Source organism: Coccidioides posadasii, chromosome 3 (assembly GCF_018416015.2).
Source record: "Coccidioides posadasii str. Silveira chromosome 3, complete sequence".
Taxonomy (NCBI): Eukaryota; Fungi; Ascomycota; class Eurotiomycetes; order Onygenales; family Onygenaceae; genus Coccidioides; species Coccidioides posadasii.
In genome coordinates, this window is record NC_089409.1 from 1,855,051 (window position 1) to 1,881,360 (window position 26,310).

Here is a 26,310-nt window from a genome sequence, read left to right on the forward strand (position 1 = left end):
CGCCCCTAGCCACTTTCTGTCAGTTCCGTTTATTGCGGCATTTTAAAACACCCTCCTCACCCCGCCGAAAGCCCCCCGAAAGTGCAGGGAGGAATGCTTGTCCTCTGTCCACGTCCCTCGAATACATTAATTCGAATCTGCAGCTCCAACAAACGACCGGTACCCTCTCTACCTGTCTCTCCCACACTGCGAGTCCATCCTTCGCCGCAATTGAGCCGTAGAATTCACGCGACAAGGTCGTGGCTGTCTCCCACGAAGAACAACACCCCTCGAAAACTGGCGATTTCCACCCGTCTCGGATCGGTGACACGGCATTTCTCGAGTGCCTCCCCCGCTCTGTCCAAGATATCAGATACAATGGCGCCAATCGACAGTGTAGAGGTAAAGAAATATGATTACATCGTGATCGGGGGTGGGAGCGGAGGCAGTGGTGCTGCACGGAGAGCGGCGGGGTGGTATAAAGCGAAGACATTGATCATTGAAAACGGGAGATCGGGAGGGTGCTGCGTCAATGTCGGGTATTTTCTTCTCCTCCCCCTTCCACGCCGCCTGCCGCTCTGCGAGAGACAAATAATAAAAAAAAAAAAAAAGGAAAAAAAAAAAAAAAAAAAGAGGTATATATGAACTAATATGAAATGAATAGGTGTGTTCCAAAGAAAATGACGTGGAATTTCTCCTCGATCGCAGAGTCACTACGTGACGGTGTGCATTACGGTTATGATATCCCCAAGAACATCTCTGTAGACTACAATCTTTTCAAGCGAAAACGCGATGCTGTGATTGAGCGATTGAACGGTATCTACGAGCGGAACTGGAACCGTGAAGGGATCGACCTTGTGCACGGAACAGCTACCTTTGTTGGACAGAAGGAGCTCGAAGTCACACTGCAAGATGGCAGTGGGAAGGTTCGGTTCACCGCTCCGCACATCCTGATCGCTACCGGCGGCTACCCCAAGGTCCCCAATACTCCCGGTGCCGAGCACGGAATCACTAGTGATGGGTTCTTCGAAATCGAGGATCTGCCGCCGAAGGTTGCCGTTGTCGGTTCTGGATACATCGGTGTTGAATTGGCGGGCGTTATGCACACTGCCGGCGTCGAGACGCATCTGTTCTGTCGCCATGAGACGTTTCTGCGAAAGTTTGACCCAATGATCCAGCATACCATGACAAAGCGATACGAGGATGTCGGAATGAAGATCCACAAGAACTTCACTGGAGTCAAGGAGGTCAAGCTTCTACGTGAAGGCAAAGGCGCAGATAAGCTGCTCAGGCTGATCATGCATGACGGCAGCGAGATAGAAGTCAACGAGCTGCTTTGGGCCATTGGTCGATCACCGGCCGTTGACAACCTGGGTCTCAAGGAGATTGGTGTAAAACAATTGCCCGGTGGATATATCGCTGTTGACGATTTCCAGAACACCTCTGTCGAAGGCATCTACGCGCTCGGTGATGTTACTGGAAGAGCGGAACTGACTCCAGGTATGTCTCTTCCACGACAAAAAAAAAAGTTAGAAAGTTTCTTTACTGATTTGTATTTAGTTGCCATTGCTGCTGGCCGCCAACTTGGAAACCGTCTCTTTGGGCCCCCCGAACTGAGATCATCCAAATTGTCGTACGACAATATCCCCACCGTCGTATTCTCTCATCCAGAAGTCGGCTCTATCGGCTTAACAGAACCCGAGGCTGTGGAGAAGTACGGAAAAGACAACCTCAAGATTTACCACACTAAATTTACAGCTATGTTCTATGATATGATGCCCCCAGAAGAAAAAGCTCATAACCCGACCGAGATGAAGCTCATCTGCGCGGGTCCTGAAGAGAAGGTTGTTGGCCTACATATCCTTGGTCTCGGAGTCGGCGAGATGCTACAAGGCTTTGGCGTCGCAGTGAAGATGGGTGCCACGAAAAAAGACTTTGATAGCTGTGTTGCTATTCATCCTACATCTGCTGAAGAATTGGTAAGTGCTCTTTGTCCTCCCACCCGAGCTTCCTCCTAACCCAAGGTTCGATGCAAGGCTGATAAGGAGATAGGTCACTTTGAGATAAATCATGGATTCCACTCCATCTTGGGATATCTTTCGATGTTTATATTGTTTGATAGAAGTTACACTCCTTGGGCTATTTGCATATGCATATTGGAAAACATTTTTAGTAGAAAGACGGATTTATTACCTACAGCTGCAATAAATGCTCTTCAGAATCTACCTTTATATTCATACCCATAATACTGCTGACGCTTTTAGCTTAGAGTTTAGCCTTCTCCAACCGTGGAGTGAGATCGATCGGATTCCACCAGGGATAGAAAGATGGCATATCGTCCGGATTCGTCACTGAAGCTTTGAATTGCGGTTTTCTCTTCTCGAAGAAACTCCTGATACCTTCCTCGTTGTCCTTGCCACCGAAGAGACTGTAGATGATCGCTGAGTCGAGCAGGTGTGCTCCCTCGGGACTATCTGGCCCACGGTACATCATATCCCTCATGAGAGAGGTTGAGACGGTGGAAGTATTCTGTGCAATGTCCTCTGCGATCTCGAGAGCGCGATCTAAGGTCGCCTGAGCCGTCGGGAGGACTTCGGAGAACAGGTCGCGTAGCAAAGGATGGTCCGGAGGATACGTAGCACCCGTGGTGGCGACGTGGAGGGCACGAGAGTGGCCGATGAGACGGGGCAAGAAGAAGGATGATACAGCTTCCATGACCAGGCCGCGGCGAGCGAAAACGAAGCCGATTTTGGTGTTAGCGGTAGCGAGACGGATAGTGGCGGGGAGCGTCATGGTAATTCCGATTCCGACGGCGGAGCCGTTGAGGGCCATGATCGTGGGCTTGCGGCAGTTGTGGATCGCTAGAGTGACTCTTCCGCCACTGCGCACAAACAATCAGCGCGTCAGTATTTGCCTATAACTCGCACAAATAGTTCGGGACGGGGAAGAACTCACCCATCCCGATGATCCTTAGGCCTTGTCACGTCTCCTCGATTTGTATGCCCATCCTTTCCTTTTCCCTTTGGAAATCCGAGCTCCAGATCTGCGCCGGCACAGAAAGCCTTTGTTCCCGAACCCGTGACGACAACCACTTTGACGCGGTCATCCACGTCGACCGTGTTGAATATCGACACCATTTCGTTGCACATAGTTGGCGTGAACGCATTGAGTTTGTCAGGCCGGTTGAGTGTCATGAGGAGAATGGGTGTGGGGGTCGGGGACGTGGCAGGCACATGGGAGAGCTTGATGTGCTGCGTAGGGAGGGCGGCGTAAGACGTGGGAAGGGTGACTGAGGCCATCGTGGGTGGCAGCGACTCTGTAGACTTGAGGATAGGGTGGTAGATATGGTTTGAAGGAGCCGTAAAAGGATGAGACGGTGATGAAAGACTCGAAAGGTAACGAGTGCAGACTGATGTGATCAGTCAATCAACTAACTAAAGAGGTCGATAACTGCCTTACGGGTCCACTGGGAGCCGAATGCTTTAGTGGTGGATTAGTGATATTTGTACTTCAAACTCCGGACTCCGTAACAGGGTGGCAGCATCCCGTCTTCCACGAACAGCCGAGCTTCAGGGATGGGGAACCCAAGGTTAAATCTGCGGGGGTCCATGTGCTTGAAGCCATGCTCACTTATCAGCCACGAGCTGACACTAAGAACAGCACATGAGACCCGGGATTCCTCACAGGATCCAATGCATGAATGGAGCATGGAGGAATGCTCACAATTACTGGGGTCCTATCGTTCGCTTTATGATTTTGATCTTGGTGATACCGTGCAACTCGGTGCTTGGACAGAGTCCTCCACACCGAAGGGGGTTTCGTGGGTGCAACATCCGGCATGCTGCTGCAACGTGTGGGGTGGGCCAGTTATCTAACGAATTACTCTATCCGGGGGAGTCCAGCGTGCATATGTACGTACGTACGGACACGCCGGCCAACGTCCAAGAGGCCTCGTGTGTTTGGTGATGATTCTCTTTGCTCTCTCTCCACCGGCAGAAATGCCTCGATTTGCCGAACGTCCCGGAGTTCTCCAACCGAAGTTCCGGGACTAACTAGTCAGCGAGCTGTTTAGCCTAGGCTTTAGTTTCACGCGTCATCCTCAACCGCAACAGCAGTCCTTCGAACGTCTTACAGGCATCTTCTCAATCTCAGATGCATTGGCAGGGAAGCCATGCGTGGCTTCTCTACTTGCATGCAGGATACAGTCAAGTATAAAATATTTTTGGGTTCGTCACTTATTGCCAGAAATACCATCTTTCAAGGTTATTAGACTGAGCACCGAGACCTCTTTCACGCTTGGAAGCAAATCAATGCGAGATGATGCAGACTGTTCTCAGACTGCTGGTTGAAATGCATTGCCCGCCATGAACCCACATGTGGCACTGTGTATAAAACATGGCATGGTGGCAGCCACTACTCCGGTAAGGTGGCTCACCACTCAACGAGCCAAACCACTCAACAAGCCAAATTCCTTCCAATGCTCCATGCTACAAATTTATTAATTATCTCAACAACAAATTATTATTATTAAACTAGCTATTAAATATTAAATGAGTGTGTTCTTTGAAGTATGAAAATTAGTGTGGCTATGAAAATAAACATGTGGACAGCCTGATATTGTGGCCAGAGTGAGAGATATGGGGAGTGGATAGAAAAGATTGTAAAGGAATGTCAGCAGTAGATTTCTCAGCTAGAGAGTCTAAAGACTTGTTAGAGAGGCTTGTAGAGCTCTTACTACTGCTTTGGAAAGATTGTATAGACTTGCCACAATAAGATTCTTTTATAGAAAGACCCTGCTGACAGTACTTTAAAGCTGGTGCTTGAAGCTCTGACTGCCAGTATTTACTAGCATATTTAACAGTCTGTCTCTTCTTTTTTGCTTGTTGTAAAGTCTTTTTCTTTTTACAGATAACACACTGGATCTTTTATTATATAGTATATTCAAGCTTTTCAGTCTCTTGTTACTTGCAGATCTTCATACAGACAGTCTCTTATTCAATCTATTTTTCTTTAGTTTCTCTAGCTGTCTGCTCTCTTTGGAGCTTCTGTTGAAGCTTTGTCTCTTGTATTTAAGTAATTTTATAAGCTTTCTCAGTCTCTATTTTATTCTGATGTTCCTAAGTCTGCAGGACTTTTGTAGAACTTCAGAACTGGATCTGGCTCAGATTATTATAATTAAGTAGATCTAGAGACTTGTCTTGCTTGCAATGCTGTTTCTTCATTACAATAGTTAATTTTAGAGTCTAATTTTCATACTCTAGCAATTCATTTCATATTGCAAATTGCTTGCTGGCTTTAATAATTTATTTAATACTCTGTGAATTTAAGCTGTGCTGAAGATAAATACTCTTAATCTCTTGACAAAGCTTCTGTATATTTATAGAAATGGAAGACTTAACTAGTAATATAGGATCTTGTTAATCAGCAGTTTCAAATCAGCTTAATTAACACTAGAGATTCAGAGAATAAATTCCAGTCTTTGCAAAGCCAGTATATATATTGTCATCTGTCAAAGTCTTCTTCCATACTGCATTGAATAATCTCCAGAAATCCCTTTTTGTCATTTAAATATAGCTCAGTCCACAGTATAGTAGAGATTCCAGCTTGTTGGAATAGTATGCGTGCCCAGCAGTCTAAAAACACCAATATTAAGAGACTGCAAACAGTAGATAGAGTGTAGTGGAAGAATCAACAGCAGAATTCTTTTACAGTTCATATATTCAATAAATTTTATATTTATATAGAAAGAATGTCCATCTAGTAGAAGCAGATATCTTGCTCTATCTGCTTTTATCTTTATATACAGATTAAAAATCTGTTGCAACTACTCCAGACTATATTTATTATTACTTCAGCTGTTTACTAAGACTGCAAAGTAGATATATTTACTTCTATCAAAATCATCCAGCTATATATTCTGAAGATCTCTGGATTCACTCTGATAAATAAGAGCTGAAGACAATGTAATCTTATCTGTAAAGACTGAACAGAGCAGTAAGAGAAATTTCCAGCTTTCATTCTAAGTTATAATACTTTTATCAGCTTGTAGAGCTTTAATAGAGACAAGATACTTTAAGATATAACAGAAGTCTAAAAGAAATTCTTTTTTATTAAAGTTATATATGTTTTCTGATGTAATATTATATTGACTGATTTTCTTACTCAACTAAATACAGCAGCACAAGCACTTAACAAGTTAGTCAAATTCAACAACTATACTTGCAAAGAAGTAAAAAAAGTATTAAAGTACAAGACTATCAAAGTGCTGAAAGCAGTGATAATTATCTGCTATCTGTTTATTCTTGTCAAGTGGCTTGAGATAAACAGATTTGATCTTGTTCTTATGGTGCTCACAAAATCATATCATTCAGTTAATTTCCATATTCTCTTTCATCATCTCTTGCATAATATTTTGAAGGATTTGAGATGTAGAAGTAAGACTATGATTACAGAGCTTGTTTATATACTCTAGAAGCTTATTCTTCTGTATATTGGTGAGCTTCTTCTTATGTCTGGAGGTTGCTTCATGGCAATTAACTTATAGATCTTGATGCTGCAGTGCAGGGTCTCTCAGCTGACTGAATATTTTTTTGCAGTCACACTGTAATTTGGAGTCTCTTGCAATTCAAGATCTTTAATTGCAAGCTTAATTGCTTCATTGTTGACCATGCTATTGCATATTGAAGTTGAGCATTGAAGAAATTTGATGGTGCGAAAATTTGGCTTGTTGAGTGGTTTGGCTCATTGAGTGGTGAGCCACCTTACCATGTTACCAGAAAATGCATGCTTCCCCGCGAGGAATCGAATGGTCCTGAACATTTGTTTGAAGCAACATCCTGATGGAAACTAAGCTGCACCATAAGTTTAGGTGGAATGTGAAAGAAACTGTGCAGACTAGTTCAGAGAGAGAAATATGTAATAAAATATGTAGTTATGTCCCACATATTATAAGAATTTTCCAGAAAGAATAAGGGGCATAGGTCACAGCAACAACGAAGCTTTAACCAAAAAAATATTCCAATCCAGAAAACCATCACCTATATTGCGAGATTGGAGGATCGTACCCTTAGATAGGAGATAAATGACTGCCGACCCTGTATATCGCTACATGAGACTGGACGGGTGGATAATTAATCAAATTATCGGCCTTGGGATAGAGCTTGTACGGGGTGATATAGACTTTCCAATTCCCCTTTTCTCCTCCAGCAGAGGATGGAGGCAACCTGGAAGGGGAAGCGAGACCATCCTGCCTGGTTTAAGATCCAGCAGCCCATGGTGGCCTCAAGACACTGCATTTGCCGCAGTCAGAATAAACTGAACAAATGGCTGTCTGTATGTGTCGTCCATACTGTCCATATTGTCCATGTTGTGTGTGCCTTGTCTACGTGGTTTCTGTTGTCTATGTCGCCTACGTCTACGGCTGCTGCAGGACAGCGAGGCCCAAAGCAGGGGGGTTCTTTTACATATGATGTGCACTTACAAGCAGAGGCGGGGTTTGTACATAAATACATACATACATACATATACATGCCCCTGCTATGGTTGACATGGGTGCACTCGTTCTTGTCCAAAGCTTTACACATCTGCATGCGTCTAGTGTCGGGCGCAGCAATCATGGGAAACAAAGGTGACAGCAACTTGAGTGACCTTCATTATCAAAATAAAGCTCATATAATGAATTAACTCTTCCTGAGGTTTTTTCAGTGAGCAGGACAGTCTGGATTGCACGTCAGAGTTTCCTCACTGGGGAGAGGAAAACTTCCGCCTTTATATCCTTTTTCCTCCCAAAGCCAGCTGACCGAACTTCTCCATTCTACGGATGCGCGTGCATCCATTGTTTCTCTCGTCGCACGTTCTGGCATGTTTGTTCGTCTCTCTTGCATAAGCAAAGCCTTCTTGCTGGTAGCAATTCACTCAGTATGGCTTTGATATATGAAATGATCTCCTGCCACAGAGGGCTGGTTTTTAAATATAAATTTGGTTTCAATTACCGTCTCGCATCGTGCAGGAGTGAGCAACCTATCTCACAAACTTATATCAAGGTGAACCGCGCCGTGCGTGCGATTTGTCCCACTTGAAGCTGTAGCAGCATTCTTTTCATCGGGGATGGTATGAGAAAGAGAGCTTTCCCTTTTGGGAGCAGGAAGAAACTCAACCAAGGTGGTGTGCATCTTCGTTTCGGTCAAATTTGCTGGTACATCAGTGAAGGTTTGGACTGCGAGCTGAAGATGGCTCAAGTAACACGACCCAGGCTTCCTCGCTGAGTTGACGATCGTCGGCGGAAAAGCAAACAGTGCTCCAATGTTTTGGCTGGGACGAGAATCGATATGCTCCGACTCTAGTTCCCAAAGTCGAGACCTAAGGATCCAACGGCTAAAGCACCGGTCACGTATTCCATTGCGACCTGGCGTCGTACAGACTACCCTAAGCACATACGTCTCAGTCCCTTGATTCTGAGTTTAAAATGAGTTTGAGGGATAATCGCGAGTGGAATCAATGGATTGTACGGAGTAGCTATGAGGACCTTCCTGGAGATGGCTGATAATGGCCCATTTGTTTGGGCCAATCCCATACATCTACGGTATGATCAGCCTATCTTAAGAGTAGCTTCTCATCATTGTTGCACAATTTACTTTAACGTGTATTACTCTAACAATAACTAGAATAGGGATTTGGAGATCACAACTATCCCAGAAACACACAAGTGCTCCAGAAGTAGGGGGAATCCTGATAAAGTATCATAACCCCCGACAACAAAGGCCATCAGAACCTTCAAAGAAAACGACGAATCCAGCGGGAGAAAAAAAAAAGCTTCACATTACCTACAATTATTAGGCCATCTGGCGTCGTCGAATGAGTAAAGTCGCCGAAGGGTCCGGATACACATTCTCATCGATATTGAGGTTCCGTGGCCGGCACTTGCCCTCGGGGAACTTAAAATCATACTCCAAAATCAAATGGCCAACGATAAGCTTCACTACGTGAGATGCATAAAACCGCCCTGGACACGCATACTTCCCGTGGCCAAAATGAATGTTGTTGGAATCTGTGGAGGCGTACTGATGCTTGTTTGCCTCTTTGGGCTGCTGGCGGATCTTTTTGTACCGGAAACCGTCGAATTTAGTAGGGTTCTCGACGATGGAGGGATCCTGAAGGATTGAATATGCAGGCATGCCGAAGTGTGTTCCTTTCGGAAACCTAGTCCCGTCGGAGAGGGTGAGAGGCTTGCGGACAACGCGGTTGAAGGACACTGAAGACGGAAAGAAAAGTAAGTAAGTGTAGTCTGCCAAAGCTCTCCAAGCAAACTTACAATAACTTGGCGGATTGACTCGTTGAGACTCCTTCATAAAGCTGTCAAAACCGTGAAGCTTGCTAAGTGTTGCTTTATCCCATCCACCGTTAGCCGTCAGAGAATCGAGAAGCTCTTCTCTCAGCGGCTCAAAGTATTCCGGGTGATTACAGATGTCATAAAGAGTCTGCACAGCCGCCGTAGTCGTCGTGTTTAATGAACCTAAGCTCAAAGCCAGTAGGCGATGGGCAAGCGAAGCAGGCGCAGCATCCTTAGGTTTAGCAGTGTCCAGCATCCATTGCAAAAGATCTTTGGGCTTTTCATAATTAGGGTCGCCGGATGCTTCGTCTCGGCGGCGTTGGTTGATAATCGGGACAATCACGCGCTTCGCCGTCGCGATATTGGAGCGAATACGCCAGTATGAGGATAGGAATGGAGCGACGGACGAACGCATGAAGGACGGAAACATGCGCAAGGGTCCAATGGTCGTGAAGATGTTTGTTGGATAAGCAGTATTGGCTGCTACCCACTCCTCATTTCTACAAGCGATTGGCCCAGTGAAAGCACGGGCTGAGAGCCTCGCCACAAACCGTCGGATGATTCCATGCATTTGAATCTCGACCCATTCATCTATTCTCGAGGTCATCAGTTCCTAAATTTCCATGTAGGAAATCTTTACGGTATCCTCGAGGTACCTTTGCAATCAGGGAGCTCCATGGACATAGCAAACTCGAGCTCCTCTTTCAATGGCCCGATGAGATGACCAAGGTTTGGAGTCAGCTTTGTTTGCAGTACCTTGGTGTGAAGGTCACCGTCAAGCAGGATGTCTGTTCCTGTAATGGGGCCTAGAAGTGTCTGCAACGATATGTTAGAGCTTCCTGGTGTTATTGTGTGGTGAGAACGCGCGCGTTACTTGAATGTGAGCCTCCATGGCACAGATATGTTCTTCGGGAAGGCTTCTCAATTCGTCCACGAACTTATGTGGGATCACCAAAATGTCCGAGTCTCTTCTTGAAAGCTTGTATATCGAGTCTCGATACTATGGCACGCAAAACAGCACGTTAACGCAAGAGAACAGAGCAAGACGGTAAGGGTTCTCAAGGGCTTACACGTTGATATCCATATTCAATCAGTCCCGGCGCCTCGCGTGAAAAACGACGGCTGATAAGCCATGTCGGCTCCCAAGACGATTCATAACCGACATATGGGGCCTTGACACTGAAGAGAATGTCCTTCAATAGTCGCCAGAGGAAAAGGACCGCAGCGCTAATCACGAAAATGGCAGGTTTGTTCGAAGAAAGTGTAAATAATGCATTATGAAATAGAATATGTGCATTATTCAAGAAGACTGGATCAAGGGAAAACATCTTTTATATCAAGCATGGAATGGATTCCCAGGAAAAGCCAGCCAGGGAGAGAAGAATTTGTCGGATTTGGAGGCCACATAATTAAGAGCCGACCTGGCGTTATGACTGCTATTATTGTCGATGGATTCAAAGAAACTCTCTTCCGACCCTGGCCAACATGTATGTACAATGTGGGGTTGGTCAACGGAGCCATATTGAAAATGCATGGAGTATTCCGTGCTGCAAGTTATTGCCAACACAAAGACACTCGAATGAACTCCATGTAGGAGCTTCGTTTATTATTGGCCGTCTGACTGCAGCAAACCTAGACAGCGTACATGTATGGACGTACTACGTATGGACATCCATACATGCATCCAAACGATGCATATACGTACGCATCGTTTTCAAGGAAAAGCTTCACCGAAATGGCCGTAGGACGAATGCCAAGAAGTGGAGTTGGGTTAAGGGATCCTGATGTATCACAGCCATCACTTCTCCATATTCGTTACCGGCTGGCTTGAATGTGATCCAGGTATTGGTTGCTGGGCAGTTTCTCCAAGCGCAGCAAAGTCAGGGACCGATGGAACGGTCCCAGCGGAAAGGTCTGCACCGTGCCAGTGCCATGGGTACTCGTAAAAATTGCTATGTCCCGTCTTCGAATGATACGAATGGACGTGGTAACAGTGATAGGGGCCCCTGCAAGCCTCATGGTGTAAAGCCGCATGTCGTGACTACCCCCACCATTATCTGGCGACTGGCGTCTAAGGAGATTGCCCAGTGCTCCAACACCTTCGAGAGAAACTGGTCTGCCAATAAGCTGCCCTTAATCCCCGCTCACCCCGGACTCGCTCGTTGAGAAGATTCCGATGCTGCACGAACCTTTCAAAATGACTGGCTCGAGTTCCGGCTCTGATGAAGACCCATGCCGGGTGATTGAGGAGAGCGACTCTGCAGGCCAGCGACAACTCAGCAAGCCCAGCTCGCGGAAAAAACCACAGGGATGTGGTTGCAGCGCACTTCTGCCGGCTCTGCCGTTGGAACTCAAATTAGGCGACAGGCCAGTCTATCACGTGATGGGTGGCGGAGGAGGACCCGTCTGTGGGGAGCGTTGTGACGCCCGGAAGTATGAACACCAAGGCACGCCAGTTGCAGGATGCATAGAGGGCATTTCATATGTATGAGGACTAAGTAACAATGTCGCGTGTATAGCTACATACAGTAACTCGGGCAGCGGATCACTCTCCGCGAGGCCGCCGCGCGTGAAATGTTTCGCTGCGATGCTTGGATGACTAAGCAACATCAGGGATCTTTGGTTGCCGTGAACCCAGCAAAAATTTCTCGCTGAGGATGAGAGCATCCCGAGCTCCCCAGACACGGCAAACGGGGGTTGATCAGCACGCAAGATGCGGCCGAACGTCGTCGCAAGAGCATGGCGCTCGTTTTCGACCCAGCGCCCTGTACCAAAGGCCACTCCATGGAGAACTAGCCGCCTTGCATCGGCCATCTCAGTGACGAGGTCATACTCCCGGGCACCACAGCCATCTCAGTCGATCCCCTCATGCGACGGAGCACCCTCAGATCCTATTTCCCATAATCAGGCAATTGAAACCGCTCAAGATCCATGTAATGAACTGCCCTCAGATATTGTTACCAATGCTGATAATCAGGCCATTGGAACCGCTCAAAACTCATACAGGGAGAGGAGAGATAAAGTTACCCGTCCCAACAGTAGGACAGCTAGAAGCGCTCGGCATCCAGACGATGAAGCACCCCCCATAGATTCTGTTACCGGTATCGATCATAGAATAATTGGAACCGACCAAGATCTCTTTGGGTCGACTCCATTCAGCCCCGGCTCCCCCTATTTTCACCCCGATGGCGCGCACATTTTCAATAAACTCATGTCCTTTCTCCGAGCACAATATAAACAATATGGCTTTGAAGAAGTCATAACACCAACCATGTATAAAAAATCCCTTTGGGAAAAATCTGGGCACTGGCATATTTATAAAGACGATATGTACGAGGTCCGTGGGCGTGGTGCTACAGGGCAAACCGTCGACGTGGAGATCGGTGAAGACGAACAGTATGGACTAAAGCCGATGAATTGCCCTGGCCACTGCGTGCTATTCGCATCCAAAACAAGGTCATACCGATCCCTTCCTGTTAGATTTGCAGAATTCAGCCCTCTCCACCGCAATGAAATATCGGGATCGTTGTCAGGATTGACCCGTGTTCGAAGGTTCCACCAGGACGACGGTCATATATTCTGTCGCCCGGAGCAGATTGAGAGAGAGATCGAGTTAACGCTGCAGTTCACGGAAAGTGTGTTGAGCACGTTTGGTTTGGAAGATTATAGGCTCGTCCTCTCCACTCGGCCGGAAAAGGATTATTTGGGGAGCCTAGCGCTATGGAATGATGCTGAGAATCAGCTTAAAGATGCTCTGGATAAGAGTGGGAAGCCCTGGCATATCAATGAGGGTGACGGGGCATTCTATGGACCCAAAATAGACCTTCAGATTCGAGATTCTCGTGGGAAATACCATCAACTATCCACAATTCAGCTCGATATGAACCTTCCTCAACGGTTCGGGTTGGAGTATGTGGTCCCTGGGACAGAAACTGACGTCAATGGCCCAAGAAAAGCCACGCCGGTATTGATTCACAGGGCAATATTTGGTTCTCTGGAGCGCTTCTTTGCGCTTTTAGCAGAGCACTATAACGGTCGATGGCCATTCTGGCTTTCACCACGTCAGGGGATAATACTCACTGTGAACAACGACCCTCAAGTGCTGCGGACTGCGCAGACCGTCGCCTCAGGGATGCGCGGTTATCAGAGCCTTACATTCAATGAAAGCGAAGTGGTTGCTACCCCTGGACTGCTGTATCCCGCCCAGGCCACCTTCCAGATTGATGTTGATACGTCTTCGCGGTCTCTTGGCAAAAAGATCAGAGAAGCGATGGGCAGGAAGTACAAGCTCGTTTTTGTTATTGGCCCGTCGGATGTATCAAACGGTAGTGTCGGCGTTGATCTTACCGGGCTATTGGGAGGAAGGAGTCCGCCCGAAATCAAGCAATGGTTACAGAATACCCCCGGCTGGGATTTCGTTATATCCCCGGATGGCCGGTCAGTTAAGATGACTATGAAGGCAGACGATGTGTACGATTGGTTGATAAAGCTGGAGAAGGAGTTTTGGTAAGGGTAGCCTCGATGCATCTGTCTCTCCAGCATAGCATTTCCCGCCCGCTTGAGTTGGATCTTGTAAGCGCATCACTTGTATAATATATCACTTCTTGGACAGCAGTTGATTCTGAAATTTATTTCCCTTGACGAATTCAGTGCCCAAAGCCGAACCAACTTCAGCGGCTTTACTTCGCATTCCGTAGTTTCATCTGATCGAGGTCCCTTGAGCCGTCGAGTCGAGTTCATGAGGTCCGGCCCGTGCTGGATCGGAGAAAGCTTGGGCCGAGACACTAAGGGGATTGTCTAACCGTTTACGGATTAGTGCTTGGCTCCAAAACGTGGCTTGCCTTCCAATGAGGGGTGGCTGCGACAGCGAACAAGCTCGACGCCAGTCTGGAATCGTCATTTTCCCTCCCCGCCACAGGCCTGCGCATCTTCTGGACGTTGTTGCGAAGTTGTTGAGACATGCACCGCACTCCCAGCGACTCTGAATTGTGTTATCTCCACCTTACCGAAACTCAAGGACAGCGGCAGGAAGTCATTAACGCACAGGCACAGCACCCCGCCAATATCTACATCTGCCAGGCAAATGGCTGGTGATCTAGCCCACGATCTCTTGTGTGTGCCTCTTATTTCTCCTCGTGATTCAAATGCCTGAGACGAACTCGAAGCCAGTACCCAGGAAAAGCGCTTTTTCCTGCGAAGCATGTCGGAAACGCAAGGTTTGATCCCTCGATCCTTTCTAGACTCTAGGATTGGCCTATCTTTTTTTTTCTTTTCTCAACTTTTTCTGTTTCGTTTTCCCTTTTTTATTAACAAAAAGTAAAAAATAAAAAATAAAGAAGAAAGAAAAGAAATAAAAAGAAAGGACCTGTTCGAGCTGACACCATGCTTCATGGGATTTAGGTGAAATGTAACGGCGCCAGTCCATCATGCTCCCGATGTGCTGCTCGCGGGGAGACCTGCGTCTATAGCCTGTGAGTCTAGCTAGCTCAGGAATCTCCACCATGTTTCTGATCCTCGTAGAACACCTACACTATCGTACACAAAATCCCTCGAAGCTCGGATTGCTGAATTAGAGGCGGAGCTAGACCTTGTACGAAGCGAAAACAAAGATCAAAAGAGTTCCGACCAGAAGCCCAAGGTCGAGGAGGTCGAGACGAAAGTGCCTCTAGAAAGATTCGCCAGGCATTCAAACGGGTCACAAGATGGGGGAGACACACTGGACTTGGCCCGGGATATCGAAGGGTTGAAAATGGAGGACGATGGGCGCATCTCTTTCCACGGACCCACCAGCTTATTTCAGTTGCCCAGCGGGATTCCTCAGGAAGATCTAAATCCCGTTAAATCAACGCAGGAGCTAGACGGCCGGAAAGAGAGGCTCATAAACAACGCGTGGAGAGAGCGAGCGTTTGAACAGCTTGCAACTATCCCTGTAAGATGGCTTTTCGTGGCAGCTTTGCGCAAATAGGATATGGTCACTGATATTTGTATCCAGGAACCTTTTCATTACCTTCTCGATTCCCATTGGTGCTGGATACACCCTCTTTTTAATTTTGTATACCGACCAGCATTTACACGTGAGTTGCAGAGCCTTAGTCAGGAATCAGTATAGTTCTCGAGACTTATGATTTTGCTTTTGCTCTCAATAGGCGATATGAAAATGAACGGTCCATACTATTCCGACGTACTTTTGAATGCCATACTATCTCATTCTCTCCGATGGTGCAAGAGCGAGCCGAAAATCAGTCGACTCCTGGATCCATATGACGGCGGTACTCAGTTCTTCAATAGAGCAGTAGATGGATTATACGAGAGCCTTAAGCAAGGGAACGGACAAATACCAATCGTGCAGTCCTTACTTTTACTGAGTGCACAGGAATGTGGCCGTGGAAACAGGACTCAAGCGTGGCTCTATAGCGGGATGGCGTTCCGTTTAGTGGAAGACCTGGGTATCACAATTGATAGCCGGAAATATTCAGGCTCCGTGCAATTCTCGGATGAAGATGTTGAGATCCGGAATCGGCTTTTTTGGAGCTGTTATTTCTGGGATAAACTGGTTTCGTTGTATTTTGGCCGATCTCCTATTATTCAAGATACGCCAGTCAGCCCGCCCCAGATTCTTCGTAAGCTAATCCCTTCACCTGTCGGCTTCTGATCGAGCCGCTATTAACGCAAACTTAAATATAGTGGACGACACTGCCGAAATAGAAATATGGACACCGCACGGGGTCGTATTTCCAGAGGGTACACATTACCCGCCAACACAGGCTCATTCGACATCCTGCTTTATGAGAATGTGCTCGCTTTCCGAAATTTTGAACCAGATTATAATACACATATACGACCCAGTCCGGCAAAGCACAGAAACCCAGATCCTCAACTGTGTGCATGAACAAGGCGAGAACCTCGAAAAATGGTGGACCGAGTTACCTAGTTTCCTGAAGCTCATCGTTAACGATCTACCCGCATACTGTCCCCCGAGCCATATTGTCACATTAAAGTAAGCTTTGGTTCTTTGCTTAAGGATCACCCCTCTTACGTCTTTATAGTTGCATATATCACATCACCAACATCCTCCTCCATCGACCCATGCTCTGTTCGAAGCCTTTCAGAAGCTTGGAAAATGCTGCAGACAATGCAAAGCACCTGGTCCAATGTCTCTCTTCCGCGACTTCCATTATCTCTCTCTACGACCTTTACAGACGAACTTTCGGAGATTCTCATGTTGTTCTCTCCCTCGCATACAGCCTGTACACAGCATCCTCGATATTTTTGCTCGAGATACAGGCGCTGAAGTATGCCTCTGCTTCGACACTAGAGAAGCTTAGATACTGTATTGTCGCACTGGAACGTGTTAGATCCGCAAACCCAGGTTCGTCACCCATATTCACCTCAGTTTTCTACAATAGTGTGGAGAAGATCTTTTGTGGCTAACACCCTATTCAACTTCCTTTATAGTTATAAATACTGCGCTTGGCCTGGTTGAAAAAGAGTTACAAAAACTACACATTAACATTCTTGCGCCGATACATCCCGATCCCCAGCCCACGTCATCTCGTCTACCTCCCCAGTCATCCCAGGATACTTCCCGTTCAGACCATCAACAACCACAGCATCAACAGCCCACCCTTCAGTCTCCATCTAACTATACACTTCCTCCCCACGGGGCATTCAGCATCACGCCACCACCTTTCACAGAACAAAACTCGGACACCTCTTTTACAATGGATCCTTCTCTACTAAACCCGTCGGAATTATCTCAAGAGCATATGTACGATATAGCGCCAGAACTTTTCGAAGCTTTCTCGTACGTGGAACCTATGCCAACGAATGTTGGCCAAGGTGGATTCGATACCGGGTGGCCGTCTTCCGGAAGCTAATCCGAACAAAGGGGCAATGAAATCAAGGCTGTATATATCACACATGTACCTTATGAGTTATGATGAGCCCTTATTTGAATTTATACATCTCTGTCTTCGCAATTTGCGAATACATCACTATCTTGGAACTAAACAAGTGTTACAGAATAAGACATATAGTTTATCAGCTTCCACTTTTTGTGGCTCCTCCATGTTAGAATGTGCCCTTCTCAACCGGACTTGTGGTAGGAAGAGAAAACAAGAATTTAATCCATTCCATCTTGAGCCCGGCTTCGAATTGTAAATAGGAAAAAAGCTTCTACCCAATCACCCAGGCCAGAAGAGGACTCGACATCGCATTCAATAAGCCTTCTTTCCAACTATAAATCATTCAAAGTTACTTGTAGTGTCCACTGTGAGAAACAATGCCTCCAAGTGATGCAAGGGGTAGAGTTGATGTAGACTACCTATGTGTTTTAATTTTTCTTAATACTTCTCACAGTTCCCAAAGCTCTTCAGCATTCCGACGAAACAGCTTATGAACGAGCTCTGTATTCCCTCCACACCAGTGAAGACACTTTGCAATAAATGGTTTGATATCCAGCCCTTCAAACCTCGTATGCGGCCAGTCAGTTGCAAACACCAACCTTTCCGGGGCAACCCGCAGCAGTTCCTTTGCTATAACACCTAGAAACTTCAGTTCCGGGTCATCACCTAGCCGATATGGCGCCGATATTTTGACGTAAGTCCTCCCCTGTCTGAGAAGGGACACAAGTTCACTGAAGCCTGACAGCGAGTAAGGATCAAATGACGCAGGATCCACATCCGTAGACGGTAACGCCGGGCTGGAGAAGTGGTCAAAGCAGATGCGCACGCCTAAATCAGGAACAACGCTCAGTAGGGCCGGGACGCTGCTGAGCGGGATGTATAATTGCAGAACCCAGTTGAGATGAAAAATCGCTCGCGCGTGCTGGCGGACAGATTCTGCTAGTTCCTCGGGGGTCAATTGCTTGTCGACTGACTGGAGGTTGAGCCGTACGCCACAGACTCCCAGCCGATGCCATTCCAAGAGCTTCTCAGGCCGGATACTCTGTGGATCAATAGTGACGATTCCCCTGCCATGTTGAGGCCCAATTTCACGTAGTCCTTCTAGTAAACAGGAGTTGTCATACCCGTATATAGATGGTTGGACGAGAACAATGTTAGAGATGCCGACACTAGATTCGAACTCCATGGCTTCCGAGAGAGTGTGGGTTTGAGGCTTGTATTGCGCGTCTGGGGCTAGCGGGTAACGGTCGGGATCAACGATGTGCATATGGCTATCCCATGCATTGGGCGAAAGACCCGTTTGAGGGTTTGATGCCGCCATAATTACCAAGAAAGGAATAACAAGGACTACCGAGGAGAGGAGCGGTCTGGTATAGGTATGAGGTCGAGTAACGCAAGGTAATCTCAAGGGCAGTTGGGTTCAACAGCATAATCCTGAGTAGATTTCAGAGACCCAGGCCGAGCAAATGGCCGTCTGCCATCCTGTCAAATGTTTTTGCGCGCCTGGTGGGGTTTTGGGATGAAGCCGTGGCATGAATGGTTATGGTTGTGAACGTCACATGAATTTGTCTCGTCCCAATCTATGTGCGGAGCACGGTGTAGTTACACCCATTCCATATACAGAACATTTTTGCTAGTAAAGCAAAGCAATGCTGAATGGGAATGGCAGTTTTTAGACTCAGCACACAGACCGTAGTGGATAGTGTGCCGTGATTTCTGGTTCCCATTTCTTCAGGGCTTATCAATTCAAAACTGAAATGTTCCAAAACAAGAGCAGCTGCCTGTCTCGGCGTACAAAGTATGTAATTCTCCTCGAATGAAAGTAATAAAGCTTTCTGCATTGTTAGCCTTACTTAAAACAAGCTCCTAAAATGTGACTATGGTACAAAGAACTGTCTGATGCATGATTGCTGAGAACATGGAACTGAACAACATGGGGTGAAGCACAGTGATGGGACCAACAGAATATAAGCACGCTCGGAATCTTGAGAGACTCATGCGAAACAAAATACTCTGACTGAGTGCTGGATGCCTATGGTGGCAATAGCAAACAATCATACATGCAAAAATGCTCAAGCAGACACATTGCAAGGTTCGAATTAGCTTGAAGCAGAGAAATGGAATGAGATAAATTTGCAATATCTTGCCTGTTAATAGGCCTCGCCTTTGAAGTTACCCCATCTCAACCGTTTGGATATACCAGCATGGGCATGGACAAGGGTTGCAAATAGGCTTGAGCCAGCAATGTAATCAAACACACCCTCGAAAAGTTAAAACGGTCCATTCTTTTGACCAGCGCGTGCATATGGGTTCTGGCGGATGTCCATAAAATGGAAAGAGAGGCACAACAACGATAACCCAAAGACCCATGATCTCGAGCCAGATGGTGAGACGACGTCACCATGGCAGTCCGTCATAGGAAGTGGCGACATATAGAGACTTGAGTGGTCTCAGAACATTGATGTGTGGATAGCTGCTGGGTGTTCCTAGCCCCAGTTTACCACAAGGCACAATGCATGCTAGTTCCTCGGATGGAATAGAGCTGGGAAGAGCATAATACCCCCGACGCTGAAATGAGGGTGGTCGCGAGAGATTCTGAGATGAATCCGCCAATAAAAGCGGGAAAATATTTAAAACCGACGCAGTCCGTTCGTGGAACGGAGAATGGATACAGGTGACTTGTTGACTTACCTGAGTTTTGTTGCAGATTTCGTGCTGCTGTGTCGCTCAAAGTAGGAGAATAAAACTAATGCGGTTAGTATAGGACTACAATCACAAAGTTATTAAACATATAGATCATGTGCATGGCGTATGGACTAAAGGGTTTCGGTGGAATTGGGGCGGTTATCGTTATTCGGAACGATGCCGTTTTAGATCAGGCACTGGGGCTTCCAAGTCGTTGCATTCGTCGTCTGCACGAGGGCGTTTCACAGCCTTGGGACTATTATCATGACGTGGGACTTGATTTTCCTCGGCCTGTTCTATAAGATCCCAGTCTTCGAAGTCATCTTGAGTTTCACCGGATGCTGCCATTTCGTGCGATTCATGATGTGAGAAATCGACTTCGAGGGATTCCTCATCGCCAAGATCTCGAACATCTGTGGTCTTTGGGTATACAAGCTCACACTGCTCTGCGACAGGACTTTTGAAAAGGTCAACGTCAACCTCAAAAGCATTGAGGCTAGGATCTGGGGTAATTTGCCGATCTAAATGCCGAATATACGCGGAAACATCGTGGACCTCATGATCCCGAACTGGGGACACGTCTTCGGGTTGTTTTTCAGAGACCAACAGGGTTCCGGTTTCAGTAGCATGTGGCCCAACGACATCGTTTTGCTCAATATTATCTCTAGCCGTTTCCAAGCTAAGTTGGACAGGCTCTGTGTTGATGACTTCCAATACTTTCTGGTCCTCTGCTGCAGCAGAAGAGCTCGTAGGTTCTGCAGGAATTGGAGTTTTAGATAGGGAAGTTGTATAGCTTTCGTCTTCTGGCGTCCCTGTTGCTGGGATGTCATCATCTACTTGTGATGCAATTTCCCCATCTTCAAATTCCTCCGATTCTGCTTCATCGAGGTGTAGAGTCTGAGCCACTGGCTCGTCCAGCGGCTTTTCATCATCATTATGCGGATTGCCGTCAACTTCCCCTAAGATATGATTTTCACCATTTTCCCAAATTTCCCCTAGCAGCATGTAAGCGCGCAAGCATAAGAAAAGAGAGAAAACCGGCTTGGGATTTTACCTTGTTCCTCACCGTCACCATCTTGCAGGACGTCAGGAGAGAATTCTTCCTCATCCGGAAACTCGTCTGGCCTTGACTCTAAGGTTTCTTTACTTTTCCTGTCATTTTGCTGATCTTCAAAGGTAGCTGGTTGATCCTCAGTCACATGGGGCATGGCCGCGTGGTCGATCCGATCTTCTTCTTCGCAAAGAGATTCTTCTAAAACGGGGATTTCCTTGGAAGACCCTAGATCTTCTTGTGAAGTACTGTTATCACCGTTCCCAAATCCATCCTCAATGACTTCAGGATGTTCAACTGGACCGTCAATATCATGACCTTCAACACCGTCCCATTCCCAGAGATGGGACAGTCCTTTGCCCTGGTCAACTGCAGCTTGGAGGGCAGCCAACTCAGCGTCCAAAATTGGTCTCGAACTGAGGCATATGTACAGAGGTTCCGGATTATCAACGCCATCATTACGGGAGAGGTCGAGATATAGCTGCACAATCTGAGATAGGTTAATTTCTGAGGACTGAGTAGCGACCTATTCAATCCGTTAGCAAATTGGTGGGTTGCATGAAATACTTTCAAATCAACTAACTTCACTTAGCTGAATATATAGGCAGTCAATAGAAGCCACCAACTCGTCTTCATCGGACATATTGTTTCCAAGAACTTTACGAAAAGCCTGAAAAAGTTGATAAAGGGGAGCATGTGCTAACTCCTCGTCTTCTAAAAGGTACATCTCCGATGGGTCGCTCTCATTCGGCGGAAAGAGGGACATCTCACTGTCCTGATACAGAACGGTTACTCTGTGCAGGGGTATGTAATCCGCAGTATCTCCAGTTTCAGCTCCATCTTCTTTATCGTCAGGTGGGTGCGACGCTGGAAGTTTGTTTCTTATTTCGTCCGTTTGATCCTGCTCATCGATATTCTCAGTGTCTACCTTGGCAGATGCTGCCGCAGTGGCCTCGGAATCTTCTGCTTTGCCGTTGCCGTTAACAATCTCAGGTGGCCCGGTCGTATCTTGAGCAGAGATCTGGTCGGATCCTTTGGGCACAGCTTCTCCATCCCCTTCCTCTTTAGGCGGGGATAAACTTGATTCTATTTCCGGGCTTGCTTTACTAGACGCCTGTCCATCGCCAAAATTTTGTGGATTATCAATGCTTGGAGCTTCTCGGTTTCCTGTAGCGACATCTTCATTCTCCTGACCCGCTGAATCATCGTGTATAGGTTGTGGAGGAGACGATACTTGAGAAATGACAGGGGAGAACCGCTCTTGAGCTTCGTGATCTTCTATACCTTCGTCACACTTGGAGGGTTGAGGCTCGTTTAGGTCAGGGGGGTGGGCATCAGTAAGGGTTGAAGGACCTTCTCCTCCTTCTTCTTCTTCTTCTTCTTCTTCGTCAAAATTTCCGGGGATCGGGGCATCAATATCTTCTTCATAGTCATCCACCATCTCGCCCTCATACGCATGTTGATTAGAGGGCAACTTGGTCTCGTCATAACCGTAGCGATTGCCTCGGTTTGATGGGTCGTCAGGATCAGGTAAATGAGCTGCCGAGTAGTTATCATCGATCATATCTGCATCCCTTGCATGCTCATCATAGTCCTCTGACATATCAGGATGGTGTGATGCGGTCGCAGAAGCATCTTCCACAACAACATCATTATCACTGTTCTCTGCCCGATCCTGGTAAATGTCAAGATCTATCTCGATATCGTCATCGGCAGGGATCTCGGGATGGTTGGATGTCACCTCCATGCTGTCATCAAACATAGAGTGCTCCATGTTCTTGGTCTATTGAGTGTACCCTGCTATTCACAGTGCCTCGCAAAGCTATCTGGCCATCCTAAAGGAAACCACCTTAATACAATCTTCGTGTGATGGGCCTTTGAGAAGGGTTGCCACGCCAGCGGTATAGTTAAAAATAGCAGCTTGAAATACAGTAGCAGAAGTAGGAAAGATGTGCCCTGTACTATGTGAAAAGAGGCCAGATGAGGACGGGGTGTGGATGAAGTTGAGCTGAGAGGAGGTTAAAGAGAGAAAAGGCCGCCACAAGAAGTTCCTCTCATAAGCGAAATGCTTATTAAGGAGTGAGTCTAGGTATGCACGGACCACCTCAATTAGACCGATCAAGACAACATTCAACTTCACCCTGGAGGCCATGACCAACAACCCCAGCTCATTCTTAACAGCTATCTCTTCTCCTCTGATTACAGGTTTTTGGATTGACTAGAATGCTGAATGCTTAATTTCCTCAAAAATGGTGAGTCAATTGAAAGGCAGGGCGGAATCGGGTCCATAGCAGACTCACTCGCTCCTAGGTCATTCTCGCAGCGTCGATATGCACCCGCGGAGGCAAAGCCGTCCTCTCGCGGCAGTTCCGTGAAATTGCACGATCGCGAATCGAGGCCCTCCTCGCATCGTTCCCCAAACTTGCCGATTCCGGAACGCAACACACCACCGTCGAACAGGATAACGTCAGATTCGTATATCAGCCTCTGGACGAACTTTACATCGTTCTGATAACGAACAAACAATCAAACATTCTCCAGGATATCGACAGCTTGCATATTTTTGCTCAGGTGGTCACGAGCATTTGCAAAAGTCTTGATGAACGCGAGATTCTACGCAATGCCTTCGAACTCCTTTCGGCCTTCGATGAGGTGGTTACGCTGGGCTACCGAGAGAATCTCACACTATCTCAGATAAAGACTTTCCTTGAAATGGAGAGTCACGATGAACGTATTTCGGAAATTATTGAGCGGGTATGTCCTCAAATCCATAATAATTGGCTGTCACCATTTTTAACATCTGCACCCTGTAGAACAAGGAACTTGAAGCGAGCGAAGAGAGGAAAAGAAAGGCAAGGCAGCTTGAGATGCAACGCAAAGAGGCTGCGCGGTTGGCGAAAGGAACGGCCCCTCGTGCCCCATCCTATCCGGTCTACAGTCAGCCTACCCGACCCACCATTCCCGATACCCTGGATACCTATGAAGCAGAGAAGAAGAAAACATTCACAAAGTAAGTGCAAACCACCCATATGCCCGTATCGTTGCTCATGTCACTGATTTTTGTAGGGCTCTACCATCCCGAGGTAAAGGGATGCAACTTGGTAAGAAATCGAAGACGACAGACATTTATGAGAAAGTCCGCGGAGACCTTGGACCCGAAGTTGAAGAATCTGCTCCTGTCTCCGCAACCCCTGCTGCCGTTGCTGGAGTAGCACCTGTATCTTCCAGACAATCCGTGTCGACCGACCGCGAGGCAGTACACATAACTGTAGCCGAAACGGTTTCTGCCAAACTATCTCGGGATGGTGCGATGAAATCTTTTGAAGTGAAGGGGGATTTGCAGCTCCGCATTTCCGATCAATCATTCACGAAGTTGAAGCTTGATCTCAAAGCCAACCCAACACACGGCGCACAGTACCGTACTCACCCGAACGTGGACAAGGCGCTCTTTACCAACTCGAAAACCATCCAGCTTAAAGACACGTCAAAACGATTTCCAGCGAACAACTCTATTGGAGTTTTGCGGTGGCGTGTCGCCAGCAGCGACGACGCCGACTTGCTACCTATTACGTTCACTGCCTGGATTAACAAGGGATCTGATTCTACTACAGTAACGGTGGAATACGAGCTCTCCGGCTCCGAGAGCCTAAAAGATGTCGTTGTTACAATTCCTTTCCACACAGTTGAGCCGAGTATCTCCAGTTTTGACGCCGTATACGAAGTTACCGGAGACAGCATAGATTGGAACATTGGAAATGTCGACGACTCTAACAATTCGGGCAGTTTCGAGTTTGAATCAAATAACCCTGACGGTGACGAAAACGAATTCTTCCCTATGACTGTCCGTTTCAACAAGCCCAGTCCATTTGTTGACGTTGACGTTCTCGGTGTCTCCTTGGTAGAAATGGAAGGCGAAGGAGTCAATTTCTCAAAGGATGTGAAGTGTATCGCAGAGGGTTATATGATTGAGTGAACAATAAATATGGCGCAAAGTGCTTTTAGCTCTGTATAGTTCTACAGAATCATATTTTTTTTTGTCTTTGACCTCTAGATGCAGCTCAGTGAGTAGAGGTTGCAGCCCAGCCATGACAAACCCGCTGGATAGCTACTGTATGCAACAACCAAACTGCAACAGCGAATACTCTCTGGCTGTGGATTGCTGTTTAATTTCCCATTCCCTTTTTTCTTTTCTTATTTTTGGGATTGGCTGATTAACTTTTTCACAAGCACTCCATAGATATAGTAGAGATCACCCACTGTAAATCAGAAAACAAAGGGAGTGCTTGACCACATAAACAGAGTATATTATTTGTATGATAAAGTCACACGATAATATTAGATGTGAAAATGGAGAATCTTGGGGATGGAGCAAACTAGTAAGTCCAAAAATCTTCAGACTGGCCATGTTCTTTGCCAGTGTGGCTTAAAGTATACAGACAGTGCCTGGTTCAACGATATCACTTATGTTCCACATAAGGTTCCCACGCTTTTCACAGCTCTCACAGCTCTCACAGCTCCAGAAAACCTAGTCACAAACCCAATGATATATAGTCCCTATGTTAATCCATTTGTCCTTGATATGGTGAGACCGTCAAAATTATCCTCAACAATAATGATCCAGGCAAGCATCCTTTCCACTTGCATGGACATAACTTCCAAACCATTTACCGCTCCCCCAAGGACGGCAGACCATTCGATACTTCTATCAACCCAACATTCCCAAAAGTACCAATGCGACGAGATACCATCCTCGTGAATGCAAACGGGAATGCAGTGCTTCGCTTCAAGGCCGATAATCCTGGAGTATGACTATTTCACTATCATATAGAATGGCAACCATAATCGAAGCTCCCTTACAGTTCCGCGAATCCGAGAAACGCCATCCCATTCCGGAATCACACTACGCGACATGCCGTGCAGCTCGTCATCTATATGAAGGCAATGCCGGTGGAAATACGGAAAATTTCCTGGATTTGTCGAATCAGAATGTGCCTCCGCCACCGTTGGCGCCTGGATTCCAGCCGAGAGGGATTGTGGCCTTAGTGTTTAGTGCGATTGCCGCAGTGATTGGACTGCGGTTATTGTATGGTACGGACTGGATGAGATCAAGGGAAGACCGATGTTAGTGGAAGCAAGTTGATTGTTTTTAAGTTAGGTAATAGATTTAATTGCCATTTGCGACTCCGGGATGGCGACATGAATTTTGTATATAATTTAGACTCTCCATTGGTTCATTAACCAACTACTCAATGTTAGTTTGTTGCTAGTTGGATGTCGCGGATTGTCTAGTATGCTATACCGTACGTCGTACTCTGTAGGCAGTATATGTGTTGAAACATAATTCTCCCTATCCCATGTTGCTT

The 26,310-nt window shown here is 46.7% G+C and overlaps 9 protein-coding genes across 10 annotated transcripts; 5 read left to right on the forward strand and 4 right to left on the reverse strand.

Annotated features, from left to right (window-relative positions):
* GLR1 (Glutathione reductase) lies at positions 1 to 2,224 on the forward strand. Its single transcript, XM_003068979.2, has 4 exons — positions 1 to 518; positions 644 to 1,479; positions 1,540 to 1,958; positions 2,032 to 2,224. The coding sequence occupies exons 1-4, from the start codon at positions 94 to 96 to the stop codon at positions 2,044 to 2,046; spliced, it is 1,695 nt and encodes a 564-aa protein (XP_003069025.2). The 5' UTR covers positions 1 to 93; the 3' UTR covers positions 2,047 to 2,224.
* A 20-nt stretch (positions 2,225 to 2,244) lies between these two features.
* On the reverse strand, positions 2,245 to 3,328 carry D8B26_005569 (uncharacterized protein; the record flags this gene model as incomplete). Its single annotated transcript, XM_003068978.2, has 2 exons — positions 2,935 to 3,328; positions 2,245 to 2,860 (listed from the first exon to the last, which is right to left on the reverse strand). Exons 1-2 carry the CDS (start codon positions 3,276 to 3,278, stop codon positions 2,245 to 2,247), a joined length of 960 nt encoding a protein of 319 aa, XP_003069024.1. The 5' UTR covers positions 3,279 to 3,328.
* A 5,273-nt stretch (positions 3,329 to 8,601) lies between these two features.
* D8B26_005570 (uncharacterized protein) lies at positions 8,602 to 10,635 on the reverse strand (the record flags this gene model as incomplete). Its single annotated transcript, XM_003068977.2, has 5 exons — positions 8,602 to 9,229; positions 9,290 to 9,898; positions 9,964 to 10,123; positions 10,182 to 10,307; positions 10,378 to 10,635. The coding sequence occupies 5 exons, from the start codon at positions 10,633 to 10,635 to the stop codon at positions 8,811 to 8,813; spliced, it is 1,572 nt and encodes a 523-aa protein (XP_003069023.2). The 3' UTR covers positions 8,602 to 8,810.
* Positions 10,636 to 11,986: 1,351 nt separating this feature from the next.
* D8B26_005571 (uncharacterized protein) lies at positions 11,987 to 13,947 on the forward strand. Its single transcript, XM_003068976.2, has one exon. It carries the CDS (start codon positions 12,021 to 12,023, stop codon positions 13,815 to 13,817), a length of 1,797 nt encoding a protein of 598 aa, XP_003069022.1. The 5' UTR covers positions 11,987 to 12,020; the 3' UTR covers positions 13,818 to 13,947.
* Positions 13,948 to 14,166: 219 nt separating this feature from the next.
* On the forward strand, positions 14,167 to 17,312 carry D8B26_005572 (uncharacterized protein). Of its 2 annotated transcripts, XM_066124922.1 has the most exons (8): positions 14,167 to 14,523; positions 14,708 to 14,778; positions 14,828 to 15,236; positions 15,300 to 15,381; positions 15,454 to 15,927; positions 15,992 to 16,304; positions 16,354 to 16,676; positions 16,763 to 17,312. In XM_066124922.1, exons 1-8 carry the CDS (start codon positions 14,452 to 14,454, stop codon positions 17,182 to 17,184), a joined length of 2,166 nt encoding a protein of 721 aa, XP_065981003.1. In that variant the 5' UTR covers positions 14,167 to 14,451; the 3' UTR covers positions 17,185 to 17,312. The 2 variants fall into 2 exon arrangements, with proteins under 2 accessions (XP_065981003.1, XP_065981004.1); XM_066124923.1 differs by lacking the exon at positions 14,167 to 14,523 and having other exon boundaries at positions 14,646 to 14,778.
* Positions 17,313 to 17,427: 115 nt separating this feature from the next.
* On the reverse strand, positions 17,428 to 18,532 carry D8B26_005573 (uncharacterized protein; the record flags this gene model as incomplete). The annotated part of the gene is made up of 1 exon (XM_003068974.2): positions 17,428 to 18,532. One exon carries the CDS (start codon positions 18,530 to 18,532, stop codon positions 17,660 to 17,662), a length of 873 nt encoding a protein of 290 aa, XP_003069020.1. The 3' UTR covers positions 17,428 to 17,659.
* Positions 18,533 to 20,011: 1,479 nt separating this feature from the next.
* On the reverse strand, positions 20,012 to 22,933 carry D8B26_005574 (uncharacterized protein). Its single transcript, XM_003068973.2, has 3 exons — positions 21,531 to 22,933; positions 20,951 to 21,473; positions 20,012 to 20,891 (listed from the first exon to the last, which is right to left on the reverse strand). The coding sequence occupies exons 1-3, from the start codon at positions 22,719 to 22,721 to the stop codon at positions 20,062 to 20,064; spliced, it is 2,544 nt and encodes an 847-aa protein (XP_003069019.2). The 5' UTR covers positions 22,722 to 22,933; the 3' UTR covers positions 20,012 to 20,061.
* Positions 22,934 to 23,101: 168 nt separating this feature from the next.
* On the forward strand, positions 23,102 to 24,928 carry D8B26_005575 (uncharacterized protein). The gene is made up of 4 exons (XM_003068972.2): positions 23,102 to 23,199; positions 23,258 to 23,701; positions 23,761 to 23,957; positions 24,014 to 24,928. The coding sequence occupies exons 1-4, from the start codon at positions 23,197 to 23,199 to the stop codon at positions 24,918 to 24,920; spliced, it is 1,551 nt and encodes a 516-aa protein (XP_003069018.1). The 5' UTR covers positions 23,102 to 23,196; the 3' UTR covers positions 24,921 to 24,928.
* A 750-nt stretch (positions 24,929 to 25,678) lies between these two features.
* Positions 25,679 to 26,147, forward strand: D8B26_005576 (uncharacterized protein; the record flags this gene model as incomplete). Its single annotated transcript, XM_003068971.2, has 3 exons — positions 25,679 to 25,750; positions 25,807 to 26,068; positions 26,110 to 26,147. The coding sequence occupies 3 exons, from the start codon at positions 25,679 to 25,681 to the stop codon at positions 26,145 to 26,147; spliced, it is 372 nt and encodes a 123-aa protein (XP_003069017.2).
* Between the last annotated feature and the right edge of the window lie 163 nt (positions 26,148 to 26,310).

Bases quoted from the DNA above. Each gene is read 5' to 3' on its own strand.
- D8B26_005572 (XM_066124922.1), top strand. From the start codon at position 14,452: ATGCCTGAGACGAACTCGAAGCCAGTACCCAGGAAAAGCGCTTTTTCC. The intron at 14,524-14,707 runs GTTTGATCCCTC...CATGGGATTTAG, and splicing joins AAGCATGTCGGAAACGCAAG to GTGAAATGTAACGGCGCCAG. The intron at 15,382-15,453 runs GTGAGTTGCAGA...TGCTCTCAATAG, and splicing joins ATACCGACCAGCATTTACAC to GCGATATGAAAATGAACGGT.
- D8B26_005571 (XM_003068976.2), top strand. From the start codon at position 12,021: ATGCGGCCGAACGTCGTCGCAAGAGCATGGCGCTCGTTTTCGACCCAG.
- D8B26_005574 (XM_003068973.2), bottom strand. From the start codon at position 22,721: ATGGAGCACTCTATGTTTGATGACAGCATGGAGGTGACATCCAACCAT. The intron at 21,474-21,530 runs GTTAGTTGATTT...CGGATTGAATAG, and splicing joins TATATATTCAGCTAAGTGAA to GTCGCTACTCAGTCCTCAGA. The intron at 20,892-20,950 runs GTAAAATCCCAA...ACATGCTGCTAG, and splicing joins TGGTGACGGTGAGGAACAAG to GGGAAATTTGGGAAAATGGT.
- D8B26_005575 (XM_003068972.2), top strand. The intron at 23,702-23,760 runs GTATGTCCTCAA...TGCACCCTGTAG, and splicing joins TTTCGGAAATTATTGAGCGG to AACAAGGAACTTGAAGCGAG. The intron at 23,958-24,013 runs GTAAGTGCAAAC...TGATTTTTGTAG, and splicing joins AAGAAGAAAACATTCACAAA to GGCTCTACCATCCCGAGGTA.
- GLR1 (XM_003068979.2), top strand. From the start codon at position 94: ATGCTTGTCCTCTGTCCACGTCCCTCGAATACATTAATTCGAATCTGC. The intron at 519-643 runs GTATTTTCTTCT...TGAAATGAATAG, and splicing joins GGGTGCTGCGTCAATGTCGG to GTGTGTTCCAAAGAAAATGA. The intron at 1,480-1,539 runs GTATGTCTCTTC...ATTTGTATTTAG, and splicing joins AAGAGCGGAACTGACTCCAG to TTGCCATTGCTGCTGGCCGC.